This window comes from Puma concolor, chromosome C2, assembly GCF_028749965.1.
Source record: "Puma concolor isolate L17-30 chromosome C2, mPumCon1.1.hap2, whole genome shotgun sequence".
Classification (NCBI taxonomy): domain Eukaryota; kingdom Metazoa; phylum Chordata; class Mammalia; order Carnivora; family Felidae; genus Puma; species Puma concolor.
This window is the reverse complement of record NC_141675.1, coordinates 66172453-66200411: the sequence shown is the minus strand read 5'-3', so window position 1 is coordinate 66200411 and position 27959 is coordinate 66172453. Positions and strand designations below refer to the sequence as shown.

General features: G+C 35.2%; 1 protein-coding gene and 1 long non-coding RNA gene across 5 annotated transcripts in view; one reads left to right on the top strand and one right to left on the bottom strand.

The window, feature by feature from the left end:
* The window catches only part of SPATA16 (spermatogenesis associated 16), a 249675-nt gene that overhangs the window by 54392 nt on the left and 167324 nt on the right, over positions 1-27959 (top strand). For all 4 annotated transcript variants that reach the window (XM_086674733.1, XM_086674732.1, XM_025913870.2 and 1 more), the window contains exon 3: positions 25378-25523. In XM_086674733.1, coding sequence (XP_086530859.1) covers positions 25378-25523 — 146 coding nt within the window. The remainder of the gene's footprint in view (positions 1-25377; positions 25524-27959) is intronic.
* LOC147577303 (uncharacterized) lies at positions 179-13729 on the bottom strand. The gene is made up of 3 exons (XR_015255797.1): positions 13477-13729; positions 9581-9696; positions 179-3051 (listed from the first exon to the last, which is right to left on the bottom strand). It is a non-coding gene; the product is annotated as an uncharacterized LOC147577303 (long non-coding RNA).

Sequence of the window (27959 nt, the reverse complement as noted above, 5' to 3'; positions counted from 1 at the left end):
TTATCATTTGAAAGGATTTTTCAGTTTCTATGTGTATGTTTTATTTATACATATGCTATTTATTTCCAGTTTTATATCAATATAGTAAAAGATTCAAGCCTACAAAATTTTGACTTCTAATTAAAAATAAGCCCTAAAACATTATAATTTTTATGTGTTTTAAGTATACTTTAAAAAACATAGTCCCATTAGAAAATTACTACCATTTTTTTTTTATTCCAAAAGTATTTATAAACACTGCATTGATGCCATGCCCTATGCTAGGAATTGGTGATCCAAGAACCAATATGGGATTTAAAGTCTAACAAGGAGTAAAGAACTGAAAATAAACTGTGATAGGTGTTATGATTGCATGGTCCAAGGCATTACTATCCTTAGACCCAAGCAAAAAGGACCTGTCCTTAGCCCCAGGTTTCAGAGAAGCCCATTCTAACCCTCCGGTAAAGAGACCATGAGCATCTGTGGAGCTTCCTGGACATTCCCATTTGGAACCCACAACCCTCACTAGACACACCTCTGGTTAGCCTGAACACCAGAATTCCCTGTTCCAACAGTTCAAACCGACTTCTAAGACCAGAGCAGACTTCTCTCATCCCATTCTGCTGAAGATAGTATTTGTGCTTATATGTCCACCAATGCTTAGGGGATGTTGTGAACAAAGTTTGAAATGTGTGGTCGTGCAGAAGCCACTTGCACCTCTGGATGGAGGCAAGAGTGGGAAGGCAAGGAGAAGTAGCCACAGCCACTGAGGACAAGGGGCTGGGGCCACTTCTCCCAAAGGCATGTTCTAGCAGCACAGAACTCTGAAGATTATGAAAATTCTAATTTGAACCTAGTTTTCCAGGTGGTTTAGAGGATGGATATATTTGTCAAGGTAGGAGGATGGAATGTATTTTATTTAATGGTTTGTTTAGCTTGATTTGTAGCTTTAAAATATTTAGCCATATGGGATGTGTGGGCCTTCATTGTATTCTTGCCTCAGGCCTTACTGATGTTGGGGTAGGCCTGGTACAAGGTGCAATGGGGACACCTAACAGGGAGATCTAAACTTACATGAGGATGTTGTTGAAGGCTTGTCAGGGCAAATCACGGTTCAGCAGAGTAGGCTGAACCATAGAATATTCTACTTATGCAATCCGGTGCATTTATAGGCTAAAGGTGAAAGTCATATGCTTATCTTCATAAATGACAAAAATGCATTTGATGAAATTCAAGAAACAGTTGTGTTCAACACTTAATATTCTATGATTACAACATACCTAGCTAGCATAAATGCTATCTCTATGAACTAAATACTGACATCATACTTAAATGGTAAATACTAGCAGTGTTCCCTTTAAATTTAACCGCAGACAAGAATACAACTATCACTCAATTATTTAACTTAGATCTTAAATTTATAGCCGGCTCATTTTGGCAGATGTTCATTTCTTTTGCTTTTTCTGGTGTTTTAATGAACAGTTTTAAGTAAGAAAAACCATTACCATTTATTCCACCACTTTTAAAAATTCCTTTACCTTGTTCTAGTTTGTTGTCATTGTTGTTGCTGGTCTGTACTGAATCATGAAGGCATGAGTTCCATAAAATTACTACCTGCTTGTTAAAATACACTTTTATTTATCTCCTATATTCTTCTTTCAAGATTCAGTGGGAGCCTCCATTTTCCTCTTTATGATTTTGTATTTGTTTGGTCAACCATCGCCTGGAGCTAATGTTTAGACCAGGAAGTGACTCATTATTCTCCCAAATGGTTCCTGTGTCTCAGTTATTAATCTGCACCAGCTGGAGGCAAGTAGCATTCCCTACACCCTCCAGTCTTAACACATAATCAGGAACTTGGCATAGGAAGAGAGTAGTGGTGGAAGTTCTGGCCTGGCTGGCTATGAGGAGCAAACAGCTAATCGAATACAAACAAGTCACATGGCATTTTTAATTCGAGTAAGAATACAAGTCTATTTTAAAGTTGTTTGCCTGGACACTGCCAGGCATCTGTTAGCTACTGTGTTTTCAGATTCATTCTCTTGCTCCCTGTTGCTCTGTGTTTTCCTCTCTCTCATATTTCTAAACTAGAAATTCGCAGATCAGGTTTTAATATTTTGATATTCGCTATTTGATAAAGGATTGTTATTAAACAATGAGTAATGGAAAGACAAGATGACATCTTATCACAGAAGTTTTGGTGTTGCTTTCTGGCTTCTTCTCAACTCAAGTTTTACAATAGAGCACTTGAGTATCTGGATGCTGTCTCACAGTACATGTTCAGAGAGTATCTCATTCCAAGCTTGTATGAGATATAATTCATTTCTCCCCAACGATGTAAGGCCCTGATAATTTTTTGGACACCAGGCATATTTATGCAGAACTCTCCTACATTAACTAGAAGGCAGGGCTTTCAGACATGTGCTTTTGATCCTCCCTACGGTACCATTTTATAAGTTCATAAATCAGGGAATTCATTCAGAATTTGCCTAGTGGTGTCCTCGTCACGTAAATTCAAAGCTTTGACAAGATCAGAAATTGCCTAAAATTGATTGTTCCTTTATTCATCAAGTATAATTTTGACAACAAAAGCCATTTGTAAGATACTGTTTTCATAAAAGAACAAAATTCTCCACAGTGGCTTCCTAGTATGTCTCTACTGGGCCTCATTTCACATCACCCTTGCTTTATCTTCCTTTCTCTCCATCTCCATTACATCCACAACTGTAGGTTTCAAAAAGAACAATCAGATGAGTGAAGGGCACTGAGATGGCATCACCTAGCATCTTAGAGTTTCAACATGAAAAGCTCATTCTTGGTTTCTCCTCCTTGAAGGAAAGCACTCCATTCATTTCTGCAATTTGTTTGCCTGCCTCTTTACTCTCTCCAGTTTTTTGCCTAATGTCTAACTACTTGTCCTCTGAGGAATTTCTCCACCTTTTTGACTCTTCTTTTCTGAAGGGTACTCGTAGGTTCTGGTAAAAAGAATCCTGGCCTGGCCCCAGGGAATCTCTTACCTTAGGGTAGCGCCAAAAGGCGAGGCTTGTGTTCGTCCTCTCCCAAACTTCTGTTCTAGAAAATGAAATTGAATATAGTGTCACACTTTGAGTAGGTAATCAAAAGGAAGAAAATTAAAGCCTCAGATAATCTCTTGACTCAAAAGTGACAAAGATTCTTGACACTTTAAGGTATGCTATGGCATGGTATATTGTGGTGTGCTATAGTATAAGTAATGAGTGGGAAATCATTATACTAAGCAATTATTCATTATATAAAATTCAGTTTTAACTAGGTGTCATGTATTTTTTTTGCTAAACCTGACAACCCTATAATAGTTCTAATCCCAAACAGGCTTGTTTCCCTTTACATACACCCTCACTACTAATCTCACATTTTCAGAAATTAAGAACCAGAAAAATAACATTTCAGTAATAATTTTGCTTAGGAAATTGACCACAGTTTGCTACTTATCCACTGGGTAGAAAAAATGTCTCCTTTATTGAGTAGTAGTATGTTAATGAAGAAAACAAGAGCGATTTTAGTTTACATTTTTGTGTTATTGATTGGAAGTTACAACTTCAGTATGTACTAACTAGTTTATTGGTGTATACCAATTATTTGAGTTGACCCTGCATGCTAAGTGATGAAAGAAGATTTCTATTTAAAAGTAAATAGGGGCACCTGGGTGGCTCAGTCGGTTAAATGCCAGACTTCAACTCAGGTCAAGATCTCACGGTTGTGGGTTTGAGCCCCACACTGGGCTCTCTGCTGACAGCCCAGAGCCTGGAGTCTGCTTCAGATTCTGTGTGTCTCTCCCTCTCTCTCTCTCTACCCCTCCCCCACTTGCACTCTGTCTCTCTCAAAAATAAATAAACATTTAAAAAATTTTAAGTAAATAAAAAATAAACTTGTCAGACTAAAATCTTACAAAGAGGAGATAGAGTGAATTCATACGGAAAAGATATAATAATATCATTACTTTCTCCTCCCTAATGCTCAAAAAAATGAGAAATGCAACTTTTGTAACCCTCTATAAAGGAAAATATGTTATTTTATCAATGATCACAGGGTTTCATTTTTGAGAAGGGGATTGGAGATTGTTATATTTTTAATTTTTTGACTTATTTTAAATGACGAGCTCATCATGGACATGGTTTTCCTTATTTATGTTCACCATAATATCATCAATAATGCACTCCTGGAACCTAGAAGTCATTCCAAGTGATAATGAGGACTGCGTATAAGATATTTGTGACTTGTCAAGCTCACAAGAAATACAGAGAATCGCACTTGAACTTTTGCCCTGTCTAAATCAACTCACTGTCACTCGTTGACAGTATCATATTTCAGACAGTAACTTTATAAATTTGGGCACCTAGAGAAATTCCTTAACAAACTAAAACATTTTCAGAGTGACATTAATAATAGACATTTTTAGGCATCACATGCAGGCAAGAGTTGCAAAATGGGTTTGTGCCACAAACTTCTCCAAGTTCTTGTAACTAGTATAATCATAATAGATGGGAAATCATGCCATGAAGATTTCCTCCTCATCTGCAGACCTGTTTCCATCTATTCATCATCAGCAAAGACTAGTGTGGAAGACAGTCTAAAAGGTTGGGCATTGGAGAGAGTATACAGGTGTTCATTGGGTGTTTTTGGACAGTGACATGGCATCAGAGCTCACAAGGAGCCTGAAGGAAGATCTGCAATACTAATTAAGGGAAAAGCAATTCTCATTCATCTGGCTTGTTCTGATATCACTTCTTGGCAGTAAAAAGTGACTAAGATAATGTGCAAATCTGACAACTGGGAAGTCTCTGAGTTAAAATGGATACTTGATATCATCGTTCCTTTCTGGTCATTGGGCATTGGTGCTATTTTCAATATTATTTTTAGTGTTGAAATGATTTTACATGATCAGAACCACTCAGGTATAGTCTACAATTAATATGATGTGGCAGCAGCGAAAATCAGAATCAGTACATGTTTCTAGTTGGTGGAGTCTTTAACTGTGTTTAACCAACTGGTATGTTTTTATTCAAGGAATTCCCCATCCTAAGAAATGCTTTTAACTCTTTCTTCTCAATACATCTATCCTTTTAACTTCGTCGTCTTGAAGGAGGCCATCAAAAGGATGTGACCTCCAGCTGACCCAGAAGCTGGACCCAAGCAATCAGAGGCTCCTCACACCCACCCCTGTCCTTGGAATGTACATTCTGCTCACTGTTCTCATAACTGGAGCTGTTTCAAGGATGCAACCTTGAGGGTGTAATGTGTTGTTGAAACCATCTGGAATAAATATGTGACTGAACCCCATTAAGGTCTCTATATAAACTTTTAAGATTCTGGCAGGCAGGTACACAGATCCTGAGGCTGCAAAAGACAAGCTTTGTATGTAAGTTCCCTTACTTGTTAAACCTGCCACCTCCCAATCTGGAGTGGTTTGCCTCTTTCTTCAGTCTTCCCTTGCCTTCATGGGGGGGGGGGGGGGGGCAATTTGTAAACCAATGACTGTAACTGAAAAGGAGCAAATTCCTATATAAAGATGTATACAATCCTGTCTCAGAACCAGTACTATAGTACAGCAGTAGTAGTTGTCGTCAGTACTTAAATATCAAAGTATTTCAGAATGCAGTGGTTAAGTGAACTGCCTCTGGGCTCTGAGTTATGTGAGTTTGAATTTAAGTTTAGTTGTTGACCACAGCTTTGTGACAATGAGGGAGTTATTTAAACTTAGGTACTGCCTGAGTTCTGTATCTATAAAGTGAAAGTAATATTAGTACCTATTTCATACGGTAATATAAGTAAAGCACAATTCATAGCATATGTAAATATTCAAGAAATACTTGCTATTGTGAAAGAAATGTGAACAAATTTAAGTCACATTATCACATAACTCATTTTGGAAATGTTAACAATGATCACATTTCTTCCTGAGTGTTTCCCCTCCCATGTGACTAACCAAAATATTGAGGTAGAAACAATTTTTTCATGGGGCACCTGGATGGCTCAGTCAGTTGAGTGGCCGACTTCGACTCAGGTCATGATCTCGGCATTTGTGAATTCGAGCCCCACATCAGCTCACTGCTGTCATTGCAGACCCCACTTCAGACCTTCTGTCCCCCTTTCTCTACCCCTCCCCTGCTTGTGCTTTCTCAAAAATAACCAGTAAAAAAAAAGAAATGACTTTTTCGTCCTTCATACATGTTCTCCTAGGGGCTGCCACTGTTAGCATAGGCATAGAGGCAAACAAGAGATGGGAATGGATGTCTTCTTGTTAAACCTGTTTTTTCTAAGTGAAGTCAGTACAGAAACTCACTTCCTATTTGTCTGGGTGAATCTTTCCCTTTCATAAATGGAAAACATTTTCACAGAGCCTTTAGGAGACTCTGATATAAAGGTATTAGTTGATGAGAAAGAAAGTAATCTTTCCCTTCTTGTGCACTTGGACTGAGAGCCATCAAAATAAGTTATCACCTGTTCTCACATCCCTTGAAATCCTGATTAGTTCTGTAGGAAAAGTATTGCTTTCTGTTATGTTTCACCACCAACTCTGGGAAACAGCATGGCTGCTTTTACATTGAAACTTCAATGGTTGCACTTTAAATAAAGTCTTATCCTTGTATGGAGGAATGACTTCCATGTACTATAAAAACTTAGTTTTCTCTGCATAGATCCATAAATATTATTTCAAAGTCTCTTTCAGGAATTCAGATTTCCTTATTTCTTTTATGCCTCTTTTCTCCTAAAATATTTAAATTTGAAAACAATACTTTTTTTTTCTAAATTCCCACCCCTTCTACCACTTCCAATGACTAAAGTCATAAGAGAGAGACAGATGAAGTCTAATTTATAATATGAACCATATATACTTGGAATCAGAAAAAAATGGTGTGAATAAAACATCTTGGAAAAAGTGTACAAAGATGGGGGAAAGCACTGAATTTGAAACAGAAGAATTATTTTTAGTTTTTGTTCAACTATTTATGAACCGAGTGACCCTGGACAGGTCACTAGATCCCTCTGAATCTCAGTTTTATTACCCACAAAATGGAAGTCAGTACCTGCCTGATCTGCCTTTTAGAGCTTCAGTGAAGAAAACTAAGATAATGTATAGAAGTATTATAGAAATTCCAGATTCCCGTTCAAATATTTTTAGCAGTACAGGATTAACTGTTGAGCTGCTCTTCAAAAAACTTTTTAAATATTGTGAAGAGTTTGTGGCCTTTTATAATCAGGGACCATGTATTGCCCTGCTATGTGGGCGGGCTTGAGATTTACTACTCCCAGAAGATCTTATACCACGTTTTTTTTTTTGTTTTGTTTTGTTTTTTGAACATTAGGATATATTGATAAGAGAGAGATTATGCAAAAACATACTGACATTTTACCTAAAAGATTAGTGAATAATTTTCTTTATTTTAAGAGAAAAATCTTAAAAAGTCACAATATTGACTAATATATTCCCCTCATCTACATAATATAATATATTCTTCAAACTTTTTATTATCCCTGAGTGGCTATAAAATCTCAGCTGTTTAAAATCATTTTTTTTTCAGATTTATAACATTCCATAAAAACTTACAGTGTAAAAAATATTTTCTACTGAGTTAAAACCGTCCCAGCCTCATGGGTGTTTTTTTTTAAGTGTTATTCTTCATAGCATAATATCCAGGTGTTAATTTAAACATGCATTCTGAGATGAAAATATCCACTGGTATTGCTGACTTTTTAAAAATTTTATACTAATCAGAATTTAACACCTAACATAACAGTATGGATTAAATGACCTCAGAACTCCATTCTTCCTGGCCTAGAAATAGAAATTTCTTGGCATCCACAAACACTAATTGCTAGCATACTTTAAATGTGTACATAAATATTTCTGAAATGTTTAAAAAGGAAATTCTAAAGGACAGTAAGACATACCTGGATTTGACTAACTTAAAAGTAACATAGGTAACCTGGGTAAATTGAAATAGAGTATACCAGACTTTATCAATAATACAATTATATTGCCTTGCGCTCACATATGCTAAACCTGCTCCCTGTCCTCAAATTCTTTTTTTCTTAATTTTATCGTTTTTTTTTTATTTTAATTCCAATATAGTTAACATACACTGTTATGTTAATTTCAGGTGTACAATATTGTGATTCAACAATTGTATACATTACTCAGTGCTCTTTATAAGTGTACTCCTCAAATTCTTTTTAAAACATTTTATATTGGAGTTCCTGGGTGCTTCAGTCAGTTAAGCATCTAACTCTTGGTTTTGGCTCAGGTCATGATCTCACAATTTGTAGGATTGAGCCCCACACTGGGCCCCACAATGACAGCATGGACCCTGCTTAGGATTCTCTCTCTCCCCTCTCTCTGCTCCTCCCCTGCTCTCTCTCTCTCTCTCTCTCTCTCTCTCTCTCTCTCTCTCTCAAAATAAGTAAATAAGCATTAAAAATAGAAAAATTTATCTTAAAAGTGGGGTATTAACCAGATGCCAGCCCCATCTGAAATAAGAAGTAAGAAACATGGAGTTGCCTTAGGACAAACAGCATTTCCCAAAATGAATTCCACAAAAGTAGAGCCTTAAGATGTTCTTTTTAAATAAAATAAGTTTGTTGCAGGAAGGGGATTCTGTGGTTAAATAAATGTGTAAAATATTGTATGCCACATCTTCCTTAGATATTTGCAATATGCATTAGTATGTTGGATAGTTTTAGTAGTCTGGTAGTCAAGCATATCACAAGCTTATTTGATCTGAGAATTATTTTAACTCTTTAGCATTCTGTAGAACATAAAATTTAGAGTTGTCAATTTCTGCCTTGAAGGAACTTGTGGTATTAAAAGAAAAGGAAGAGGGGCGCCTGGGTGGCTCAGTCAGTTGAGCATCTGACTTCGGCTCAGGTCATGATCTCATGGCTTGTGAATTCGAGCCCCGCGTTGGGCTCTGGGCTGACAGCTCGGACTCTGGAGCCTGGATCCTGTCAGATTCTGTGTCTCCCTCTCTCTGCCCCTCCCCTGTTCACACTCCGCCTCTGTGTCTCTCAAAAATAAATAAACATTAAAAAAATTTTTTAATAAAGAAAAATAAAAGAAAAGGAAGAACAATAGTAGTAGAGCCCTAGATTTTTATCATGTGTCATAACCCACATTGCACACTCTCACAAGCGAATGTATGGTTGAGGAATTTGAAAAAGAAATTTTTAGAGACATCTATTTCTCTGCTTATAGTAAATTAAGTTATTGGTCCCAGTTGTTCACTCCCAAACCCATCCACTTCTTAGCATTATACATCCTCACCCTAGCCATGGTATCAGCACTTCATGTTGGGCTTGGCCATGTGACCTGCTTTGGCCAATAGAATGTTAATGGACCTAAAATGAGCGAGGCTTTAAATGTGTTTGCCTAGTTCTCTTACCCCCTTCTATTGCTGTCTTTTCTATGATAGAACATGTTTCCAATGGTTGCTGTTACAACTCCTAGTTAGCCTGGAATTAACTATCATCTTAGAGCCGAGACTACCTGAATACATCTTGGTTTGGCCAACCTTAGTCAACCTGCAGATGTGTTGACAAGAAATAATTGCATACTGTTGCATACCAGGGAATTTTGGGGTGGTTTGTTTTGCAGTGTTTTCATGCCAATTGCTGACTCATATACAGTTCCATCAGAGTTTGCTCCAAAATAATTAATACTGCTATAAATGTCCATGATAACTGAAAGAGAACAAGAGAGTGAAATCAAGTGATGTGTCTTAGGGCATTGAATTTGTGGATTATTGGGTTTTTTATTCCCTTTATTCTTAAATTCTTGAAAACTATGTCCTCAAAAGCATACAATTTTTTGATATATCACTTGTCTTATATAGTTATCCCAACATTTCCAAGGAAAACATACCCTCTCAGACTGCCCAGCTTTCCCCACTTAAACAAAATGAGGTTATGAAAAACATTTAATTAACATGAATATAAATTGGAAAATAAATAAATCTGCAGTGTATATATTAAGATCAAGGGTCCCACAAAATCACAGTTATTATCAAATGTTCTCAAAATATTAATTTTTATTTTACTATTATTCAGCAAAGGATATGAAAGAGTAGACCAGAAACTCCCATGCCTAGGAAATTGGTAGTTCTGGCTTAACAATTGGCCCATCCCTCTCCCTGCTACCTGCCGAGGCCTTCATCACTGGACCCCAGACAAGGACCCCTGTGATCTTAACAAGAACTGTGTTCCTTTTCTCCCTATAGCACCTTCACCATCTGTTCCTTTTCTTATTTGCATGCACTATCTAGTCCTTCTTCTCTACATTTTTGCCTGTTCTAGCCTCCTTGAATTAGTCAACCTGCTTCTTGAATTAGTCAACTCTGTCTATAAAATGGGTGATGGTAGGAATTAAGTGATTCACGTGATCAATAAATGTTGACCTGTCTCTCTTTTTTCCTGCCTGTTTTCCCTATCCTACTCTTTACTTAATGGTAGTCCAGTGAGATATAGACATAAATATAGATATGTATCACTGAATATATGAATATGAATGAAGTAGTCATAAATAAAACAGCAGTGTTAATTAAGTTAAGCCGTTGGGATTCACACTGGTCCTTCTAGGATTTGTTTGTGACTAACATTAATGGCCAGTTGAGGAGCATACTATCTAAAGAATACAGGGTCTGGGTGAGACAGCAGATCTGAATTTGAATCATAGCTCTAGAACTTACCGTCTGATAAGTTAGCATACTCTCTTAAACCTAATTTTCTTATCAGAAAATTGGAAATGATAAGATACCATATATAAAGGATAATATTTAATGGGACACTCTGTATAAAGAGCTTAGGACAATACTAAACACACAGCCAGCACTAATAAATGCTAGCTGTAATTATTGTGCAAGAGATGAGTTTGTGTATAATACCATATTCACTTAATAATATAAATAACTTAAAACAAGCGTGTTACTAACATTATCTTTATTTTAAAATCACTGCATTTATGAGCTAAAATGCAGGGGCAAGAGTGAAGGAAGATTTATTGTATTAATCCATTTCACTCCTACCATGCTTCTGCTCTGCTTTACACATCAGATAGCTGGAGTTTAGGGGTATTCCTGGAAAAAAATCTGAAGGTTAATGTGTATCATCTACATGCTCCAGAGCATAAGCATATTGCTGGCTGGTCAGATCAAGGTGAAACACAGTGGAATAAGCCTACTCTGGCCACACCTCTATTTGAAAGACTACCTGGGGGTGGGGGGTACTGAAGCATAGCTATTTTAACAAATAGGAGTAGGAGTGATTAATTACTTTTTACTGTCATTCAACAGCTTGTCACCTAGGGAGTAACCTCATTTCTCCAATTCCCATAAATTTAATAGAGGTCACATAGTGGCCTACTTGGCTGAAAAGCATTGCTCCTGAAACCCTGATGGTACTTTTAAGTCTGCTGATGTGTGAACATAATTCTCTGCATCTCTTAGCCCCACACACTCTGTCTCTCCCAGGGAGACACTTTAGTAGATCTATGTGGCACCATGTGGAAAGTTACAAGTGATGAGCTCTCTGATTCATTCCTCTTTCATGTAATAAGATGATAGAAAATTTAAAACCAATGGGTGTTATTCTATAGTGTAGAGCTTCTTTCCACTCTGTTAAAGGAGTGTAAAAAGGTATTTATTGATATGTAAAACTATTAGTAATGAGACCCTTGTAGTGAACATCTAGTTTGGTATCTAAAAGGAATTTTAAAGATCTCATTTAAAGATTTGCAGGCTAAGATGGTGGTTAGCTGTTGTGCCTAAATTTTTGCCTTCCAGATGCATTAACCCAGATGAAGAGATTTCTAAAACACAAAATAATTGCAAAAATGTGCTAGACACCAGGTGGAATTTCAAAAAAACAAAAGGAAGAACAGATGATAAAAAGTGGATTGTTGTCTGTATCTGTTGCATTCCCAACTCAGAGACACAGGGGCTTTTGTAACTAGAATGCTAGCAGTCCCCAGCTTTGGTCAAGGGCTCATTTGGGGGATTCTCAGTGCTATTTCATCCCGTAATTCCACTATTAATACCTCTCTTTTAATGTATATGCATAAGTGTTAATCACTTTAGCATTTGAGAAATGGAAATTGACAAGCAGTAATTTATTTCACCTTGAGATATGAAGTTGATGAGAAGAGGTGAAAAAGCAGTGAACTCTGGAGGTTAAATTTGCTTTTATTTCATTTTCCCTTCCAATTCTCCTGGGAAGGACAATTCTACGTGAAGTTCTAACAGCACCACAGTGAACTACAAAGGCAGCCAAGAAGAAGCCACCAACCAATCTCAAGCAAACATTTTACTTGGACCAGTCTCTTATACAAAGACAGGCCTTTGGAAATATTGTACATGGTATGAAAGAAAGGGAAGCATTAAACTCAGGTGGAATCCAGAAAACATATTTTCCAAAAAAAAAAAAAAAATTCATTGGAAGTTGCAATGAGAAAGTCTACACGATGTCTAACAGAGGTGCTAGGTACTAAAATTTAAAAAAAATGTAGTGGACAGAATAATTTAGGACAATGAGCCAGATGTAGAGAAAAGAAAACATCCCATTGAAAAAAAATCAGTACTGATAAATGGATAAAGAAGATGTGGTATATACGTACAATGGAATATTACTCATCAATCAAAAAGAATAAAATATAGCCATTTGCACATCGTGAATGGAACTGGAGTGTATTATGCTAAGTGAAATAAGTCAGTCAGAAAAGACAAATACCATATGATTTCACTCATTTAAGGAATATAAGAAACAAAACAGAGGAACATAGGGGAAGGGAAGGAAAATAAAATAAGGTAAAAACAGAGGGGCCATAAGAGACTCTTAAACATAGAGAACAAACTGAGGGTTGATGGAGGGAGGTGGATGGGGAGATGGGCTACATGAGTGATGAACATCGAAGAGGGCACTTGTCATGATGAGCACTGGTTGTTATATATATATATATATAAGTGATGAATCACTAAATTCTATTCTTGAAACTAATACTTCACTATATGTAACTGATTTGAATCTAAAAATAAATACATAAATTAATTAATTAAAATAAAAGAATTTTAAAAAACCAGTTCTAGCCTCTGCTACTAACTGGGCAAATCATTAGAGCTCTTTCAGCATAGGCTTTAACACCTGTCAAATGAGGCAAATTATTTTATCTACTTCATGGAGATACTAAGAAGTTAAATGTAACTATATACTTAACAAATGTTTTAGAAATTATCAAAATTCATTAGTAATGGAGTCTTTAATATCTTTCATATTTTTAGAAATTGTCCACATTTCTGACTTGATTTTGTAACTTGTTCTTTACTTATTGCTTCTAGTTTAAAATTCATTTTGCAATTTAATTTTTTATTTTTTATAATTTTATTTCTTCCAGTCCCCTAGTCTCACTTTTTCAAAATTAATCAAAGAATACCACGTCTTAAAATTATCTCTCATATTTTGATTCAAGAATACCTTCAGGATTCACTGTTGGGCTTTTCACTTTCTCTATTTTTGGCTCCGCTCTTTCTAGATTGACTTTATTCTCAGACACACAGTTGTTCATTGTAGCAAAAAAAGATCTCTCAACACTGCACTTATGCAGTTGTAACATCTGTATCTTGAAAGGGCTACCACATGGGATAGAAGCAGTTCTCTGAGGTAGTTTAAATCTGTAGAATGGGAAAAGAAATGCAGAACATTTCAAAACACCAGGCTTCTATGACTGAGCTCATAGAAATTAACAAGAAAAATAGTGAGAACATTGAAGACCATACAAGTGTAAAGGATCTGAGTAGAGAATCCATCAATAATGAAATATAAATGACTAACAAAAATGTAAAAAAAGTTTTAGTCTTATAAGTAACTAAGCTAAGTAAGTAGTAAAGTTTTAAAGGATACTGGGGTGCCTGGGTGGCTCAGTTGGTTAAGGTCAGACTCTTGATTTCGTCTTGGGTCATGATCCCACAGTCCGTGGGAGTAAGCCTTGCATTGGGTGTCATGCTGCTGACAGTGCGGAGCCTGCTTAGGTTTCTCTCTCTCCCTCTCTTTCTGCCCCTCCTGTGTTTGCACTCTCTCTCTCAAAATAAATAAATAAACTTTACAAAGAAAAAAAAAGAATACTAATAAGCCCACAGTGTCTTAAATAGCTGTTGGCAGAGAGATGGAAATAAAAGCTATGATTTTTTTTTTCCTGAGTGAATCACAGAAGCATACAACAAACTTACATGTAGGAAAAACTAAAATAAATGAACTATGTATTTAGCTAAACAAAGTGAAAGTTAGTGAAAGAACTGCAGGAAAAACAGAAAGAAAAACAAAATCAAAGGAAAGCAAGAGAGAAAAAATAGCCAACATAAAAACCAAAATCAATAAATTAGAAAGCAGAATAGGAGAATTAATAAATTAATCTAAGAGTTTGTTGGTTTTAGGGAAAACAAAATAGTCAAACTTCTGGCAATTCTAGCTAAGAATAAACAAAACAAAGCTACATGGTACAGATAATGAAAGAAATGACACCACTAATAACACAGACATTTAAAATGTTCTAAGAATATAATGTTCTTCACTGTAATGACATTTTAAAATCTGAGTGAAACTAATAATTCTCTAGGAAAATATAAATTAATATAATTGATGCAAAACATTGAAAATCTGAACAGAATAATAATCAAATAAGAAAAAAGAGGTGAAAGGAACTGGGTTCAAATTTTTTTCAACTATTTATTTCAAAACATTCCACAACATTGGAAAAGATAGGAATCTTTCTAGTTTGTTTTACAAAGCTAGCATAAACCTGATACAAAAACATGATAAGCATAACTCAGATTACATATTTGGAAAGGAATCAAATTATATATTTGCTAAATAAAAATAGGTCAAGAAGAATTAGAACAGCCCAATTTAAAAATGAATAAAATTTAGGGGTGTCTGTGTGGCTCAGTCAGTTAAGTGTCTGACTTTGTCTCAGGTCATGATCTCATGGTTTGTGAGTTCGAGCCCCACATCCAGCTCACTGCTGTCAGTGCAAGGCCCACTTCAGATCCTCTGACTCCCTCTCTCTCTGTCCCTCCTCCACTCACTCTCTCTTTCAAAAATAAGTAAACATTTAAAAACTTTTCCGTAAGAGCACTTTTATAATCGAAATGTGTTTTTTTTTGGATTGTGATGTATACTCCTGACTCAGCAGTTCCAGTATGTAAGAAAACATAATGACATACAGAATACAACAATTTGGAAATAATCAAATGTGTAGGCAAAGATGTATATACAAGGCTGTTCAATGTACATTATTTATGGCTCTGAGAACTTTCAATGCCATTAGAGAAATTTCTCACTGGAGAAAATATTGTATGGGGATCTAGTAAAATTGTGCCACCATCCAAAAAAGTATGATATACATCTGTATTTATTAATGTCTATTATATATTCAAAGAAAGAAACAAAAAATCAGGTTACATAATATGGATAATAAGAAATATAATTTTTGTAAATTGAAGGGTAAGGACTGATAGACCCATACAAATATCTAACAGTAACCATTTTTATTCTTTTAATCATTTTTTAAATAATAGAACTTGAATTTTTTTTCTCTTTATGACTTCTTAATTACCTAAATTTCTAATAGTTTAGTAGAGAGTTCTTTTCACTATCTGTGGTGAAGAACCAGTTCTGTTTCATTTTGTTTTTCTCCCAATCAGTTGTGGATTGATCTTTACTAAATACAGTAAAAATGAATTACTAGGAAAATGTGAAGTAAAAATAAGACAAAAATACAAAACCTACTTTTTTTATTATGAGATTCAACAGATATAATATTTCTCTGTTGAATTGGTATAAAAGTTTCTGAATATTTGTTCTCTGTTTCTTTCCTATTTCATCATAAGTCAGTAGCTCATGGAATGACATTGTGTAGCACTAGTATGGTGATTAAAAGCACAGAGTCTAGGGCCAGACATCTAGGTAAAACTCCCAGTTACTAATTCTGTAGCCTGAGCAGATTACTTAAACTCTCTTAACTTCAGTTTCCTCATCTGTGAAATGAGCTTTATGGACCGAATGTTTATATCCACCCCTCCCTGACAATTCATATGTTGCAGCCTAATACCCAAGGTGATGGTATTAGGAGGTGAGCCTTTGGGGGTGATTTGGTTATGAGGGTACAGCCCTCACTAATGGGATTAGTGTCCTTACAGAAGAGACCCCAGTGAGTTCTCTGGCTATCTGCCATTCTGCCATGTGAGGTTACAATGAAAAGTCAGCCAGTCTACGATCAGAAAGAGGGCCTCAGCAGAACTGGACCATACTAGCACCCTGATCTTGGACTTCTCAGTCTTTTTTTTTTTTTTAAGTTTATTTATTTTTGAGACAGAGAGAGACAGAGCATGAACGGGGTAGGGGCAGAGAGAGAGGGAGACACAGAATCGGAAGCAGGCTCCAGGCTCTGAGCCATCAGCCCAGAGCCCGACGCGGGGCTTGAACTCACGGACCGCGAGATCGTGCCCTGAGCTGAAGTCGGACGCTTAACCGACTAAGCCACCCAGGTGCCCCTTGGACTTCTCAGTGTTAAGAACTGTGAGAGCTGACTGTTGGATACTTAAGCCACCCAGTCTATGGTATTTTATCATAGCATTCTAAACTAAGATAATGGGCATGAAAATAGTGCTTTGTATTGTGATTATTAAATGGGGTAATAGAGGGAGAACACTTAGAACATTGCTTGTAATTATTTAAGTACTATTTAAATACTTTCATTTGTTATCACTAGTATTGCTTTTGTAAAAAGAAGTAGAATTTAATAATGAGGAAAATAAAGCCAATGACATAGCAGTCAATATTGAGATGCTCCTAGAATGGAGAGGTAAAAAAAAAAAAAAAAAAATCAGAAAACCTAGAGAGTAGAGACATAAGACACAACTTAAGAATTACTTTCTTAAGAAAGAAAACACAGCAGTTAGGATGAGACCAATAATCAAAGATGTAACTGAAGAAAAGTTTCATAAGTTAAACAAAACTGAGTATGGAAACACAAAGAACGTACCTCTTTCTAGGTAAAGTAGATGAGAACAGAATACATCTGAACTTATGATAGCAATATTTTGAATTATAAGAAGATAGAAAAAATACAACATGCTTGAGGAAAAGGAAGAAATTTCAATACAGGAAGTTTTTAAAAATTATATCTGGTTTCATTTTTTAAAAGTGCTATGTTTTTTCTTCTCTGTCTGCTAAATACAAGAATATAAATGGAGAACTATGTATTTACAGAGAAACATTCATTTCATGTGTCAAGAAATGTATATTCAGCCATGTTAATTTGCATGTGTAATGTTAACAAAAATACATTCTCAGCTGTGCACTAGCTCAGAAAAGTTACCATTCACATAACCCCTCTTGAAAAAATTACTTGGAAAAAAACTACTTGGAAGTGGGTGCTAGCAAACTGAAAGATGATTAAGAAAAAAAATAAATAATGAGCTCATTATACAAAAGAACTTGCCAGCTTCCCCTTGTGATTCCTGTCATTAAACACAGCCCTCATCTCATGGCAAATGTCCTCAGAGAAGAGTCCACAATGATGAGAATGTGGAAGGACTGATGCATCCTTTCACAATGGCTTCTGAATAAAACTTCAGAGCAAACCTCATTATGCGTTATTATTCCTCATTATAGGAATCAGTCTATAATTTGATGCAGAAAAAAAAGCCCTATAGAAAAGTCCCTCAGATATGATTTATCTTTCAAAACCCCAGTTAAACATGATGATAAGTGTGCTAAAAAGAAGGCAGGGGAGGGAAAAATTAGAGAGACATAAATACTAACATGATAATTCATTAGTTAAACTACTTTGAGATAATTGTACATTTGTATGCAGTTGTAAGAAACAATTCAGAGATCCCATGTATTCTTTATACAGTTTTTCTCAATGGTAAGATCTTGCAAAATATAGTACAATATCACCACCAGAGTATTAGAATTGATACAATCTACCATTATTAAGATTTCTCTAGTTTTACTTGTACTCATGTGTGTGTATTGTGTGTATTTAGTTCTATGCAGTTTTAAGATTTGTAAGATGCATGTATTCGCCCACCAAAGTCAAGATATAATGCTGTTTGTTCTATTGACCTTTTATAACCGCAACACCCATCCCATTACTAACCACTAATCCCTCACAATATTAATCTGTTCTCTTTTCCTATAATTTTGCCATATAGTAATGTAGTATGTAACCCTTTGGGGTTGGCTTTTTTTCATTCAGCATAATTCTCTAGTAATTCATTTAAGTTGTTGTATCACTCTTTTTTCTTCTTATTGCAAAATAGTATCCATTCATCCATCGTATGTATGTACCACAGTTAAATCATTGACCCATTGAAGAACATCTAGGGTACTTGCAGTTTGGGGCTGATATGAATTAAGTTCTGTAAACATTCATGTATGGATTTTTGTGAACATTAATTTCTCTAGGATAAGTGCCCAGGAGTGCAATTATTGAGCTGTATAGTAGTTGCATGTTTATTTAGAAACTGCCATATTGGGGGCACCTGGGTGGCTCAGTTGGTTAAGCATCAGCCTCTTGGTTTCAGCTCAGGTCATGATCTCACTTTGTGTGATTGGCTCTGCACTGACAGCACGAAGCTGGCTTGGGATTTCTCTCTCTGTCTCTCTCTCTCTCTCTGTCTCTCTCTCTGCCCCTCGCCTGCCTGTGCACACATGTGCACATTCTCTCTCTCTCTCTCAAACTAATTAAATAAACATGAAAAAAAATTTTTTAAAGAAAAAAATAAACTGCCGTATTGTTTTTTCAAGTAGCTGTACCATTTTACATTTCTGTCATCAGAGTGTGAATGATCTCGTTTCTCAGCTTTCTCAGCTTTTGGTATCATTACTATTTTTTATTTTATACATTCTGTAGTTATAATTGGCAGTTTTAATTTGCAGTTCTCTAATGATTAATGATGGTGAACAGTAAACTGTCAAATATCTTGTATATGTTTATTTGTCATCTGTATGTCCTTCTTGGTGAAATGTCTATCCATGTTTTTTGCCCACTTTCAAAGTGGATTTTTTTTTTCTATTGATGAGTTTTGATTCCATTACGGTCCAAAAATATATATTCTGAATGATTTCAGTGTTTTCAATTATGTTGAGGTTTGTTTTATGCCCCACAATATAGTCTGTATAGGTGACTTTTACATGGGTGCTTAAGAAAAATATGTATTCTGCTGTGATTAGGTGGTGTTGTTCAGATCTTCTGTGTCCTTGGTGATTTTCTTTAGAGTATTTTTAGTATTTGCTTATAGGGGGATATTGAAATACCCAACCATAATTTTTACATGAGTATATTTTAAATATGTTTTGGTTTTTTCATTGACAACATATAAAAAGAAGCAAAGCATATGAAAAAAGGGTACAAAATTATATACAGTATATAATTTATCATGATAAAAAAACATGAAAATTATGGAAAGAAAAATGCCAAAACAAATTTTTTCAATGTTTTTTTAATTATTGAAGTATAATTGACATACAATATTATGTTAGTTGTAGGTGATTTGATGATTTCAGGTGATACAATGATTTGATATTTTTATATATTGTAAAATGATCACCACAGTAAGTCTAGTTAATATCCATCACCAGACATAGTTACAAATTTTTTTCTTGTGATGAGAACTTTTAAGATTTACCTTCTTCACAACTTTCATATTTGCAATAATATTACTAACTATTGTCACCATGCTGTACATTACACCTCCATAAAGTTATTTATTTTGTAACTAGAAGTTTGTACCTTTTGATTCCTTTTAGCCACTTGCCCACATCCTGCCTCCCACATCTGGCAACCACCAATCTGTTCTCTGTATATATATTACCTTGGTTTTGGTTGTTGTTGTTCATTTTTTGTGATTTTGAGGTTTCACATTCAAGTGAGACAATACAGTTTTTGTCTTTGTCGGCCTTTCTTATTTCACTTAGTATAATACCTTCAAGATTTATCTATGTTACAAATGGCAAGATTTTACTCTTCATGGCTTTCATTTTAAAGCTTTCAGCTTTTCATCATTGAGTATGTTAGCTGCGTGCTTGAGTATGTTGAAGTACATTTCCTCCATACTCATTTTGTTGAGTTTTTATCATATACGGATATTGAATTTTGTCAGATACCTTTTCTGCATCTATTAAGATGGTAATGTGATTTTTAATTCTTCATTTTATTAATGTGATATATCACAATGATTGTATATGTTGAACCATCCTTGCATCCCTGGAATAAATCCCACGTAATCGAAGGTATATGATCCTTTTCATGTATTATTGAATTTGGTTTGCTAATGTTTTGTTGAGGATATTTACACCTGTGATTATCAGGGATATTAGAAATATGCCAAACATTAAAAGAAAAAGGTAGGGGGGAGCGTCTGGGTGGCTCAATCAATTGAGTGTCTGACTTTGGCTCAGGTCGTGATCTTACGGTTTGAGGGTTTGAGCCCTGCGTTGGGTTTTGTGGTCTGCTTCGGATTCTTGGTCTCCCTCTCTTTCTGACCCTCTCCTGCTCATTTTCTCTCTCTCTCTCTCAAAAGTGAATAAACATTAAAAAAGAAAGAAATATATCAAAAATTAATGGCAATTACACATTGTGATAGAGTTATGGATAAATTATTGTCTATCTTTAGATGTTTTTGTAACTCCAAAAACAATATAAAAACCTTGAAAATTATTTATTGGATGGATGACATATACTCTTATTTGTGGATATTTGTTAACTAAAATAATGCATATTTTTCAAATTTCTTATTCTTCCCTAGATCTTCAGGAATCACTCAAAATTATGTTTCAGAAATATAGTGGGCAAGCACTCATCATATAATATCCTAAAAGGGGGAGAACCCTATTAACAATATTAGTCTTGATAATGCTGATCTTAAATTAAAAAAAAAATACATGGTTGCATTTTAAGAATAAGACCCACAATATAATATTTAATATTGGCTATTTCTGCTCTTATGGGGATTTGTGTTATTTTTATAGGTTGTGTGTGTGTGTGTGTGTGTGTGTGTGTGTGTGTTAACATTTATTTGATTTTGAGAGACAGAGAGAGACAGCAGGAGCAGGGGAGGGGTGGAGAGAGAGGGAGACACAGAAGCCAAAGCAGGCTCCAGACTCCGAGCTGTCAGCACAGAGCCCGATGCGGAGCTTGAACCCACGAACCATGAGATCATGACCTGAGCCGAAGTCAGACGCTTAACCGACTGAACCACCTAAGCACCCCAATTTTTATCTGTATTTTTAAACAAACCTTGAAATTTCTTTATGACAAAATTTCTGAAAACAATTTTGATATTTATTTCTTAAGAGAACCTTGAGATATTTTAGAAAAAATGTTTTATAACTCCAAAGTATTATCTTGTTTTCAGAAAATTATCATATATATTTTATAAATATGTATATTCTTATTAAAATTTGAACCCATGATTCTAATTTACTACTGAAATTTTAATATTTAGCTTCTCATCAGAACAATAACTATACCCATAGGATTTTTCATTGTATTTTCCCTTAAATAATATTCTTTTAATTTGTCCATGCTTCATTGAAAAATATTTTAGTCTTCCTTTGGAAACAAAAAATTAATACCCAATAATAATAATTCCCAGTTCAAAGTCTCCTCACTGATGTATTATCCAATAGTCTAAAAGTTTTTATTCTGTTGTGTTCATGACTTATTTTACCAAAGACTTACGTATATAATTTCAGGCAAATATTAGTTGAACAAAGTCACTTTTCCTGCATTCAACTCATACCACACTAAAGTCCTTTATCTTCTAGAGAAATAAAGTCTGTACAAATGTCTGCATATAAATTTAAAAATTCAGTAAAATATCTGGAATTTTTAAGCAATACTGATGCCAAACTTTTGTCTACATTTACCTATAATCCTACCTTTAATTTCAGCATATTTGATAACAATTTGCCTAATTGCAAGGCTTATTTCAAATAAGTCTAAAGGTTGATCATTTTCATTCTTATTCTGGCCTTCAATTTTATAGAAGTAGAGAATATCACTGTTGTTAGAAGACTGATCTCCTAACAACATTTATTCTTCACTTTCAGCGTTTGTAGAAAAAGCCTTTAATAGTCTGAAGGTCTATTTTTTGCCATGTAAGATCTGAATATCCTCATTGAGGTCATCCTGTAACTACTCCCTGAACAGCCCACACCTTCATCCCACAAAAAGTTTGCCTGAGGGGGCATCTGGGTGGCTGTCAGATTTCAGCTCAGCTGGGTGACTCTTGATTTCAGCTCAGTTCATGATCTCACAGTCCCAAGATAGCAGTCTGCAGCAGGCTCCTTGCTGGGTGTGAAGCCTGCTTGAGATTCTCTCTCTCTTCTCTCTCTCTCTCTCTCTCTCTCCCTTTGCCCCTCCCACCCCACACTCTCCACTCTATCAAAAAAAAAAAAAGTTTGCCTGAGAAAGGAGGCTTATCTGCTCCATCACATCAGAGAGGAACACAGACAGGAAGATGCACTCAATGGGTGACTTGTTTGCTTATTGTTTTATATGTGTAAGATTTTATATGAGGAATTCAGGAGGTTTGGGTATTTGAGACTTGAAAAAAGTGCTGATTTCATTTAGAAGATAAAGTTAATGAAGAAGGTCTAGAATTTTAATGCTTTGATATACTAACAAAACTACACAATTTTTACTCACTTCATTTTCTACTGATTTGGGCTTTATGAAGAGCTATTCCATTCAAAAATCTTTTTTTCCCCTGGAAGATTGTCCGTGTAGGTATTTCTAGGTCCTAAAGGATCAGATTGGCAGAAGGGAGATGCTATCCCAAGCTGCTATGTTCAAACTACAGTGCTTAAAGTATATTTCAAGATGTGTTTATAACCACCTTGACATTTGTGAGGGTCAGACTCAGGAATAGTTACTAAATCAGTGTTAAATGTTTTGTCTCTTTTATTACCAATTAATCGGGTGATCTTTATAAAACATCGAAACTAAGGTCATCCACAAATCGTCTTTCCTTTTTTTCTTCTAAAATAATTGAGAAAAAGGTTTTATAGTATGTACTTTGAGAATCCTTTTAAGAACATGAGTTAAATTTGTCTATTTTTCTAAAAGATAATTTGTTTTTTCTTAATTTTTAATGTTTATTTATTTTTGAGAGAGAGAGAGAGAGAGCGTGAATGGGGAAGGGGCAGAAAGAGAGAGGAAAACACAGAATCCGAAGCAGGCTTCAGGCTCTGAGCTGTCAGCACAGAACCTGACGCGGGGCTCGAACTCACAAACTGTGAGATCATGACCTGAGTCGAAGTCGGATGCTTAAACAACTGAGCCACCCAGGTGCCCCTCTAAAAGATAATTTGAAGGAAAGACGCTTATATTTGATCATGTATACATAGTTTTTACAGGAAAAGGGATAATAGCTTATATGTCTAAAGAGCTCTTATAATAAATAAGAGATTAACATGTCAATGGAAATAGGCAAGGGATTTAAAAAAATAGGAATTTACACAGAGCTAAAACCAGCCAAAATTCACTTTATCTTTTTTTAATTTTTATTTATTTGAGAGACAGAAAGGTGGTGGGGGGGGGAGGGGAGCAGAGGGTGAGAGAGAGACACACAGAGCATCTTAAGCAGGCTATATGCTCAGTGTGGAGCCCAATGTGGGACTCCATCCCATGACTCTAGGATCATGACCTGAGCCGAAATCAAGAGCCCTACTCTCAACTGACTGAGCCACTGAGGGACCCCAAAACTCATTTTAAAAAGACCTGTCTAATGCAAATTAAAATATAAAGGTGGTAATATTTGTCTGGCAATTAGTATTAGATTTAATAAATATTTATTGACCAAATAAATGAAGTAACAGTTTTCACCAGATAGGAAAAAACTTTTAAATAATATGAATTCTCACAATTGACAGGATATCCAGACAAAAGACAATCGTATCAGGTAACTATCAATTCAAACTAGTGATATTAAACATCTAGACTCTAGATTTTATTTAAGCTTATAGCTTTTGGATAAAATTAAGAGAAATACATTTTAGAACAGAATATAGCCATTCTCAAACAAACTTCACTTTATTTTTTTTTTAACGTTTTTTATTTATTTTTGGGACAGAGAGAGACAGAGCATGAACGGGGGAGGGGCAGAGAGAGAGGGAGACACAGAATCAGAAGCAGGCTCCAGGCTCTGAGCCATCAGCCCAGAGCCTGACGCGGGGCTTGAACTCACGGACTGCGAGATCGTGACCTGAGCTGAAGTTGGACGCTTAACCGACTGAGCCACCCAGGCGCCCCACAAATTTCACTTTAAAAAATAGTTGACCATAATGTTAATGTAAATGATAAGCCAGTGTTGACTTAATCTATAAAAGAAAAATTAGTTTAAACTATATCATTTAAACAGTTTTTAGAATATAAGAAATTCTATATTAAGGTATTTATAAACAGATATTAATTCCAAATATTACTATCCCTCATGAGACAATTTTACCCAGTATATGGTCAGATGGAAATAGAAAAGAGCAAAAAAGCAATTATTCTGAATAAGGTCACTAAACAGAAAGTGGGGTTTCTTCTTCCCCATCAGCCTTAATTCCAAAGAACAGTAGAAAACTCTGAGGGGAAAACAAGTGCCAATCTATCGTTGTCATATTATTTACACTTCTTAATGTTTGGGGTTCTCCTAAAAAATTAATTATTTTCTTCATCTGCAGTTTATCTGTGGTGCCCAGAAACTACTGACTTCCTGGAATTTTTATTAAGAATTCCACATTCTTGCCATGTTTTTCAGATACTGTGGTCTCTGCCAATAAATTCTAATAAATTTTCACTTCTTTTCTTTCAATAACATCTTAGAGAATATGATTCAGACTCAAATTAATCACCGATCACGTTAATGGTTCCTAGGAGTTTACTTCTGATACCCCTTATTATATTAAATCAGACTTGATAGTGTGCTAGATCATTGCTCTGCTGGGTTTTCATAAAAGTACTGGTATTTAATATGATTTATACCTGGTTTTCTGTTAATATCTTTGCTTATTATATGCTTTATTTTTAAAGACATTCTCAGCAAATGGCATCCTCTTAAAATATATCATTCTTTTAAAATGTTTTACAGGAAGCATTTTGCAGTAAAATGTGTTACTTATTTTATATTATAGTCACATAATAGTGAATAGGAATAGTTTATTTAATTTATAATCAAAAAATTAATATTTAACTGATATTTTGGAAAAAGTATGCATACATATATGTGTTTTGCTTATATAAAAGATCAATTATATGCCAAGATTATCAGGAAATTTAAATTTTTTTTTTGTTTTTTTTTTTTGTTTTTTAATTTTAAGCTTTGTAGCAAAGGGGCAGCTCTGGGAAAACCATTTGAAGCATCTGCTGAAGATATAGCAAGTGTGGCAAGTTTCATTGAGACAAAGCTTGTTACATGCTATCTACGCATGAGGAAACCCGACCTTGCCCTGAATCATGCACACAGGTAAAATGAAGTATTAATGGCTACAAGTAAACGCTGTTCATGCAAGCAAAGGGCACTATGTGAGCTTGTATTATCAACTTCCATTTCATTTAAATTTAAAGACAAAACAAAAAACATTTCTTTAGTACTTGATTTATTTTAAACTAGATAATGATAAAGAGGACAAAGGGCATCTTAAACCCTAATGGAAGAAATAAACACACAACTACACATAATGCAGGGCAAAATAAAAAGGCAGATATCTGGAGTAGCAAATTACTACAGGAAGAGAGGAAGGAGTGAATAAGGTAAGTGAGGGATCAGAAGGATGAGAAGGATTTCCAAAAATGCACAAGATATGGAAAATGGTGGAAGGAAATTCAGACTAAACCATAAGCAAAGAGTTGACAGTACATGGTTTATTTGATGATAGGATGTCTGATTCAAAGGATGCTTTGCAAGGGTAGGTGTGACAGCTGCCAAAAGGTGTGAAACACTTTTTATCGTTGTCCTTAAAGATTTCTTTTTATAGGTCTATCCTTCTTCAGAACTCTGGATCATTATGTTATCTTGTGGCTTCCCAGAATCCCCCAGGCCTCTTTTTCTTCTGTAAACATGTACCTCTCATATGTCCTGTTTCCTAAATGCCTTACTCTTACCATGGGTAATAGTTTAATATACAGCAAAGCTAAAGTGATTATGTTATGCTTTTCAAATAGCTGTTTGCTTAGAATTATGATGCCTCCTCCCTTCCTTGCCTAACTTTGAGCAATTTACCTAGAACTTCTTGTCTTATTCATTCTCTGGTCTCACACATTCTGCACTTCTTTTGGATACAAATAACAAATCACTATCAACATGAGAAGATAATGCCTGTCTTGTTAATAACCACTAGGAAACCTAACTATCAGTTATATTAAGACCCATCTTGTAAGTGGGAGATCTGCCAGCATAGGAAACATTATTTATGGCTCCACATCCATGAGGATTTAAAAGATCTCCCCAAGATTCCTCACAGTCATAAGGAAATCTCAAATCTGTAAGCTTACCCTTGCCATCAAAGACCTGCAGACAACAAAATCACTTTAAAATCCACAAGATAACCTGCTTGAAAGAAATTTCCCTGCTTAAGTCAACTACAGAACCTCAAGGCAGAGTCTCTTTGACACCAAAAGAAAATTCAACCCAATACTTTCTGGAAGCATTTTATGTATCCATAGTTTCCAAACCCAATATTGGGACATGCAGTCTGTCAAATAATTTTATTCCATTTCCATTTGAAAGGATCAATATTGGAAATGTAACATATATTTCAGTATGTCAAAATATTGGAATTCCTGGGCTACTTGGGTGACTTGTAATTACAAGAGGAAAAATATCTGAAATTGGAACTGACCCGGAAAATCTATAGGCATATGTAAACAATAATAAATGAAGATGCACAGAAAGTAACTATTTATCACCTTCTCCATGGTTTTCACCACACATAAAGAGGGCCACCAGCATGGCCAACATTTTAAGAAAAATATCTCCTGGATATCAGAATGGGTTTGATGGATTTTTAAATCATTTTTTAAAGTTTATTTATTTTTGAGGGAGAGTGACAGAGACAGAGACAGATACAGAGTGTGAGCAGGGGAGGGGCAGAGACATAGGGAGACACAGAATCTGAAGCAGGCTCCAGCCTTGAGCTGTCAGCACGGAGCACAATGCAGGGCTCGAACCCATGAACTGCAAGATCATGACCTGAGCCAAAGTCAAAGAAGCTTAACTGACTGAGCCACCCAGGTGCCCCTAAATCATTTTTAATAATAAAAGAGTTCCAAATGGCATGATCACATAAAAAATCAACTCAGTGTTATAAAAATAAGTGATGAACATAAATGTAAAATTGCACTGTGATCCAAATATAAGAAACAATAAAATGCTACAGGTCCTAACAATGCAAAGATAAACTTCAATAATTTCACTGTTGAGATTTAGCAATTTTTGTTTTAAAACTAAGAGAACTCTTTGAAGACTTAAAAATTGCTGAGGATATTTAATGGTGAATAGTAAAATGATCTTACCAATTACACTCAGATTAACTTTTATCTTTTTTTTCTATAGTATAAGAACTTTTGCTTCTGTTTCTAAGTTGAACATTAAATAAGAAATGCAAATCAATAAAGGTTAAACAGTCAATTCATACAATTAATAATGCACTGAGTGAAATAAATCATTTTACTGGGCAGTTCTGCATACTGCAGAACTGCAGAAGCCAGTGCATATGATTCTAATATTAAAGTGTTTTTAAAGATCTCAGATTTTAAAACACAGACTGATATATAATCAATAAATATATTTCTCAAAATAAATTAATTAATCAGAATTCTCAATCTAGAAATAGCTTACAATCATTAATTATACAATGAATGCAGAACTTTGCTTTTGTATTATTACCATATTGTGATGGTT